Source organism: Phaeoacremonium minimum (assembly GCF_000392275.1).
Source record: "Phaeoacremonium minimum UCRPA7 unplaced genomic scaffold PA7_03_scaffold_544, whole genome shotgun sequence".
Taxonomy (NCBI): Eukaryota; Fungi; Ascomycota; class Sordariomycetes; order Togniniales; family Togniniaceae; genus Phaeoacremonium; species Phaeoacremonium minimum.
The window spans coordinates 1-6,980 of NW_006921446.1; the positions used below are offsets into that span (position 1 = coordinate 1).

Consider the following 6,980-nt stretch of genomic DNA (forward strand, 5'->3'; position numbering starts at 1 on the left):
GCTTCACCATCCTTACAAAAAGATAATCAAAGGTAAGAAAATAGACAGTTAAAGTATTAGAATGTCTAGAAACAAACCCTTATATATTTATAAGACTTAGTTCCTATTTTTGACTTTATAGCAACTTTAATTAAGATAGCAGGTTAAGGCTCCTTAACATACCAAGCATATCTATCATATACCTACCGTACACCTACTGTATACCCACTGTATAGGTTAGAGCAGCAGCAGCATTAACCCACTCACGAAGAAGGAAATGGGCGAGGGTAAGATTTGGGCAGTATTTTAGTCTGTATTGGTGGGCGAGAAACCGTACTTTAACCCAGGGTTCGATGTCAAGACACGAAGAGCTTGAAAGTATGCAGAGATCATGCTAGTGCGATGAGATACACATCAACTCATCAGTAATGCCTCTAGGAGATACTGGATAAAGTATATAGAATGAATGATTCACTGCCCAAATCTTGCCCTCACATATTTCGTTCTTCGTGACCGGGCCCATGGTGACACCGCTCTACAATCGGCCAGGGCTTGCTATCAACATACCCTTGCCGGGGATGGTCGCTATTGGAAACGGCAAAAATGGGCTTTGGCAACATCCGGAGGACTCTCTTAAACTAGTAAAGGAAGCGCACACATCAAAAGACAATGATCATTAGCCTCCCGGATTTGATGTCCATCTTAGTCAATCAAGTACGGATTGTTGATATTTTCAGCGATACTATCCTCCAAAGAGGTCCATCCATCCTTACCGGCCCACTTTCTCAGAAGCGTGATAGAGTCAGATTGGTCAACGGATACTTTGACGTGGTAAGGGCTAGGGTAGTCGTCGATGAATTTTTTCTGTGGACGAAGTTTGCGCATAATAGCTAGCACGTCGTTCCAATGAGCGCTGTGACCCCAACTCTGTAGACGTGCATTCTTGGCCCCAGGGTCTAGGATGGCCGCGATGTGTATTGAAGCCACATCTTTTACATCGGCATAGAAAGCTAGAGCAAATCAGATCAGAAGATCCATTAAATAGACTTTAGGTCAAAGGCAACCTGGGGGGGATTCTTACAAGCTGGCATAGGGTCCATGACCGCTTTGTTACCTCTAAAGGCGTGTAACACCCAGTTCGCTTGTCCCTCTATATGCTTCCTGTTAAGCGGTTCCCCAGTCAGCCCAGCGGGTGATACGACGTTGACCGTAAAAGGTAGCTCGTTCTCCTCGGCGAATCTCCAAACTTCTTTCTCAGCAGCAACCTTGCTGGCGGGATAATTGACGATCGCATGCGACAAGCCATAAGGAGGCGGGGTCCAAGCCGCCCTGAGCACAGCATCATTCCAGGAGTTGCGCTCTACCGTGCCATTGTCAATGTTCTGGGCAAGAGAGGAGGCTGCCATGGCGCTGCTAGTAAACACGACCTCTTTAACTGACGACTCTCGGATGGCCGAGTTCATGATAGATCGGACACCGGCTACTGACGGGGTGATTACCTCATTCGGGTCAGGTACGATCTTAGTAACGTAGGCGATGTGCAAGATAGCCGCAACGCCCTTGATAGCTTCATCATAAGCGCCGTCAGCGCCGAAGTCAGGTACAGCCACAAGTTCAAGAGCGCCGTTATCTGCGTATGTCTTGAAACGACCTTCGAAGAGCCATGAAGCCTGTCCAACGTCTCGAACGGTGCCTCGAACTCGGAAGCCCCGATCTAGGAGTTGGGTTGTGATATGGGAGGCGAGGAAGCCGGTGGCACCCGTCACAAGGACCCAAGATCCAGTCGGTATCGTCGTAGCCGAAGGGGACATGATGCTGCAAGAAGGTATATACAGCAGAGTCTTAATGAATTAAATGCGAGACAAAATAGTATTTGAGTACAACGCGTTCTTGTTCTGCTGAAAGGTGTTGGGATCATGACCTTTTATAATTGTTTTTGGCGGTTGCATTGCTGCTCACGATTCATCACTCGCCTAATCTCCTTTTCAATTAGACAAATTAAAAGCTGATTTATGGTATAAGTACAAGAAACGAAAAGGATAGTCCTGGCAAATTCATCAAGTAGGGATTTCGTAATGGATATAGCTAGCGTAAGAAGAACGCTTGATATCAAGGCCTATCACCTAATGAGGAAGTGATACTTCTTGGCGTCGATGATTCTAGCAGGCATTCGGGCCAATAAGATAATCAAGTCAAGCTCAATCGGCATTTTCTATTCTTTGGGATGGCAGAGCCAAATTCTCATCAAACAGCTACCAGCTTGTGCTCAGCTACTCAAGCCTTACCACATCATAAGTCCACCTCTATATCTCTAAGCCCTAATGACATGTTAAATTTGTGATACATCCGCTCTAGTAACTCTGTCAGACCAAGGAATCTTGGCCCGCCACTGAACTTGATCATAGTAAATACGCCTTGCAGATGCTTCCGGGCTATACCCTGTTCTCCAGAGTTCACCTGAAGACATGTCATCAGTCGGCTTTTCGTGGACATCAAGCAGCATATGCACTTCGCTCAGAGTCGTCTCACCTCATCTATCGCAAGGGCTAGTGCCTTAGCAACAGTCATGGCTTCGACATGGAATGACTGCCTACCAATCTCCTGGCGCAGTGTACAGAGGCATATCTGCTTATACTGCAGAGCTATACGCGTGAAGATTGGGTGGTCTGGCTGATCAAGCAGAATGTAGCGACATGTACTGAGAAGGATAGCGGCGACCATGAGCGCATCGTCGGTAATGGCAAGGCCAACCCATTCTCGAAGCATCTGCCTCTGGTGGTCTCCGGGATCGTCGAACAAGCCGCAGTGACCAATAGAACGTGGCATAACGACTTGAATATCTGGGATCGAATTAGAAATATTGGAACGGGAGAAATTGACGGGCCCGGGACACAAGTGATAATTAGGGGCTGCGGTCCAGGGATGTAGTCACACCCAGCATCCATGAACATACAGTGATTCAGTAGGAAGTATTCCACGGAGGATAGCGGCCTTGCTAGGGACGAGAACGGATCCTCGATATTAGTAAAAACCTGGCTAAGAGGGCTTGAGAGAGACGGCTTGAAAGTAGTTAGATCCTGCTTCGTTCCACAATCGACTGATTCACATTGGTATCTCTGCGTCTGCAAGCGCCTTTTCCTTGCGTGCGCTTGACGCATGATATGTGAGTGGGTCGATTTGCGAGACTCAGAGGAAGCGGATTTCGATGGGTCCGACACATTGACAAATTGGAATTGGCGGGCCATGTTGAAAGCTTGACTGGCAAAGTCTTGCCATGATATCCAGACTCGCCAGGCATGCTTTTACATTACGGTCGACGGTTGAAAAGGGATATAGTGTTATGGAGAGAACGGGGGCGAGTGGGTGGATCCGGGGTCGGTATTGGATTTGTCAGACGCCATCGTAGCCAAGCCCTATAATGCCCCGATTAGGAAGTAGTGTCAAGTGCAGGGATAGGGAGAGTGTCTATACACGCTGTGCCATTACATGGGCCATCAGCAAGAAAGGTGTGACAGTTGAGCTAACTGACAAAAGTGAGAGCGCCCTCTTCAGAAGGACTCAAATTATCGGCTTATATATCCTGTCACAAAAGGTGAACATCATTTCGATAAGTATCGCTCTATTGGACGATACTCAAGAGCTCGAATCTGAAATGGACGAAGCATGCAAGAATGGCATTACTGCCATCTGTAGCGCTTCGGATGAAGAGGTGTTGGTCTCTAATTCCTAAATAGCGGTTTATATTGGACAAGAGGTCATGATCATCGCAGCCTGTGAGAAATTCGGGGGAATTCTCCGTGAATTTTGACAAGACCCGATACATCTATATGACGCATGGACAAAAAGTCGCTGCGGGAGCATACCCTCCCTCGACCTGAGACGAGCGATAGCAAGCAAGACATTGCGAGACCAGTTTGGCATGCAGCAGAAATAAACAAATACGGTGGATGTTTTGATAGATTTTGGTTGCGCACTTCAACCAATTTTTTTTTCTAAAAAAATAAAAAAAAAAATAAAAAGAAGTTTTAGCCTTGCAAGTTTTGATGTGAATTCGGCGGTTGTTGCTCTGACCAAGGCACTGTCCTCCTCGTGTTAACCGGGTGCTAACTTGTAGGGATGTGAAGCGAGATAAGCTCTTGATACTTAATCTCTATTCTTATTATAGGTGCGGATATTTTGACCAGAAGACACTTGTTATCGAGGCAGTGGACCGTGGAGGTGGATCTCTCAGGGGGAGAGATCCCGGGTACCTGGGAAGGTCTGTCCACCTCGGTCCCCAGAGAAACAGGCCCGTTCTCAATCATCCGACATGCGGGGGGTGTTGACCTGGGGTAAGGTGTGGGGTAGATTCATCGCGTGCCCTACTTCATCGTTGCCGCTCACAAGCTTAGCTTGAAGACATTCGTGCATATGAAGTTATCGATCAAAGAGGTAAATGATGATCCCAACACTTCGCAGGTGGCCCAGTCGCAATGACTCTGATTGGGTTATTTCATCATTGCGCATGAAAAATACATGGTCAAAACTTGTCAAATGGAAGAATGAATGGCCCGTCAGGAAGGGTTTGGTTCCGTAAATCTAGCTCAGCGCAGCTTTTAGAGTCCTCAAGCTCGGCGTAAATCCTAGCGAGAACTGGTTTTGCTCTGTCCATCTGGAAACTAACTTCACCGGATTATGTAGAGCTTGGTATAAGAAGGATGGCTTGGCATGCAGTAGACATTGCTGATTAAGTCTTGGAAGAAGCTATACTGAGCAAGTCCACTGAAAGTTAACCAGGATTGCAGAGATGTCTCGTATTACAAACCTCAAGCTATTCGCCTTGTCATTCGCTCTTGTCACTGCAAAGTCATGCTCCAAGCCTAACATCACTTCTACAGTCACGCTATCTCCACCAGCGTCCCCGGCTCCAGCAAGGCAAATTGTCGATGGAGCTTATAATTCATTCTCAATTGAGTTCACATACATGGCCGATTATGGCGGTAATGACACGTGTGTTCGCGGAGAGGCATGTTTTCTAATCTGATCAAGTTGCTAAATGATTATGTCAGACACCCAAACGTGTTCTCCAAACAAGTTGTACAGAACCTGTACGATGTTTCAGGAGCATATCCTATAATACGAGTGGGAGGTAGCACCCAAAACTCTGCCGTATACTATCCAAACCAAAGCGAAGCGATCATTGCTCCTTTCAGTGCCCCTGATGCTGACCAGCCATCGCATTCGTTCATCGGGCCGGCCTTTATGGAGTCATTCCAGCAACTCCCGCGTGGAACCCGATACATATACGGTATGCATGACTACAATGGAAACAGACAGATTGTCAGATTGACCGATGCCAATCATTACAGGACTGAACTTCTTCAAGCCGGTGAACGAATCGCTCTTTAATGTGGGCGACGGTCTTGCCCAATGTGTTCTCGAAGCGAACGCTGCATATAGGGCGTTGGGTGAGTCTCTTTATGCTTATGAGATTGGGAATGAAGTCGATGGTAAGTCGAATTTGAATGATGATGATGGCTTCCAATCGCTAATGTGCTCGAAAGGATGGCCTGGCGGTTCGCGACGTTCGGTAAATTGGACGATTCAAGACTACGTCACGCAATGGAATCAGTATGCTTCTGTGATCAGCCAGAATCTGACCGGGAAACCGGACGTGCAGCTATTTCAAGGGTGTGCCTTTGAAGCTCCGCGTCATATTGCAAATAGAACGGACTGGAATGTCCTAAATGCTGTGCAAGATGGCATGCATAAGAACAAGGCTAAGACCATTGCAGATCATGATGTAAGTTGTCTTTACGTCTTGAAATGCAAGCTGCTGAACAGTCAATAGTATATGGGTGCAAATTGTCACTACACGGGCGTTGGCCCTACAATTGCCACCGCTTTGTTCAACCGCACAAACATGCTATCGCGTGTGTGGTACCACGACTATCTGGGAAATGCGACAGCTGACTCAGGCATCGAATATGTCATGGGAGAAACCAACTCAATTTCCTGCCAAGGAGCCTTGAATATCTCAGACGTCATGGCTGCCGCCGTCTGGTCCGTCGACTATGTTATGTATGTTTCATCGTTGAAAGTATCTCGCGTTCACTTCCACATGGGCACCCGCTACCGTTATTCAGCCTGGCAACCTATCGAGTATAATGGCACAGCTGCACACGTCAAGCCCTTATACTATGGCAATCTATTTAACGCGGCTGTTTTTGCCGGCGGCAACAAGCAGACTGAGGTTGCTGTTAACGAAACGAACTTCGGCGCCTATGCAGTATATAATTCGGGGTCGCTAGAGTCTTTTGTTGCGGTCAATCTCAACGTGTGGAACTCGACTTTTGATCCCACCACCAGACCTTACACAGCGTTAACCCTCCCCAAGGGTTGGGACGGCGCGAAGGTGTCGAGACTCACAAGTCCAGGTATTGATATTGCTGAGAATATAACGATTGCGGGGCAGTGGATAGATGACGACGGAAAGGTCGTAGGAGAAAAGACTTACGGCAAGGTAGTTGCAGGAAAAGTGTTAGTGGGTGCAGGCGAGGCTGTTTTGATCCAGCTCCATTCTTGACATAAACTAGAGCGATAAAGAAATGAAATCATGAGAAGACAGTCTTCATTTTGTTTCAGAATTACCATAATTCTAGGTGCAGATTTTAGATCATCCGATATTCCACTCTCATTGATATTGTTTTCCTAACTCACAGATCATATGACAACGAAATCGCGTGGCAGTTCGGTGCCGCGAACCCAGGCCTCCACTCCAGCAGCGAACAATGCCGGGAACTGCAAATGCCATGGATGGTATGCTTTTTGAACAACGAAAGCGTCGTTCTGCAAGCCTTTCTTCTGTCCTCTTTCTCTTAATAAAGATCCCATTTCCTTGATTGCGTCCACCTGATCCATCTTGCCACCCGCTATGACACAGGTCCTTACGCCAGAGTCGGCGACAGCTTGGACATCTTCCGTTGAAAAATAGCTGAGCTCTCTCATCACGGCGCCACCAC

General features: G+C 47.2%; 2 protein-coding genes across 2 annotated transcripts; one reads left to right on the top strand and one right to left on the bottom strand.

Annotated features, from left to right (window-relative positions):
- Positions 1 to 1,016: 1,016 nt before the first annotated feature.
- UCRPA7_7716 (putative aldehyde reductase ii protein) lies at positions 1,017 to 1,790 on the bottom strand (the record flags this gene model as incomplete). The annotated part of the gene is made up of 1 exon (XM_007920250.1): positions 1,017 to 1,790. The coding sequence occupies one exon, from the start codon at positions 1,788 to 1,790 to the stop codon at positions 1,017 to 1,019; it is 774 nt and encodes a 257-aa protein (XP_007918441.1).
- A 3,152-nt stretch (positions 1,791 to 4,942) lies between these two features.
- Positions 4,943 to 6,544, top strand: UCRPA7_7717 (putative glycoside hydrolase family 79 protein; the record flags this gene model as incomplete). The annotated part of the gene is made up of 6 exons (XM_007920243.1): positions 4,943 to 4,968; positions 5,028 to 5,266; positions 5,328 to 5,468; positions 5,523 to 5,589; positions 5,686 to 5,761; positions 5,810 to 6,544. The coding sequence occupies 6 exons, from the start codon at positions 4,943 to 4,945 to the stop codon at positions 6,542 to 6,544; spliced, it is 1,284 nt and encodes a 427-aa protein (XP_007918434.1).
- Positions 6,545 to 6,980: the final 436 nt, after the last annotated feature.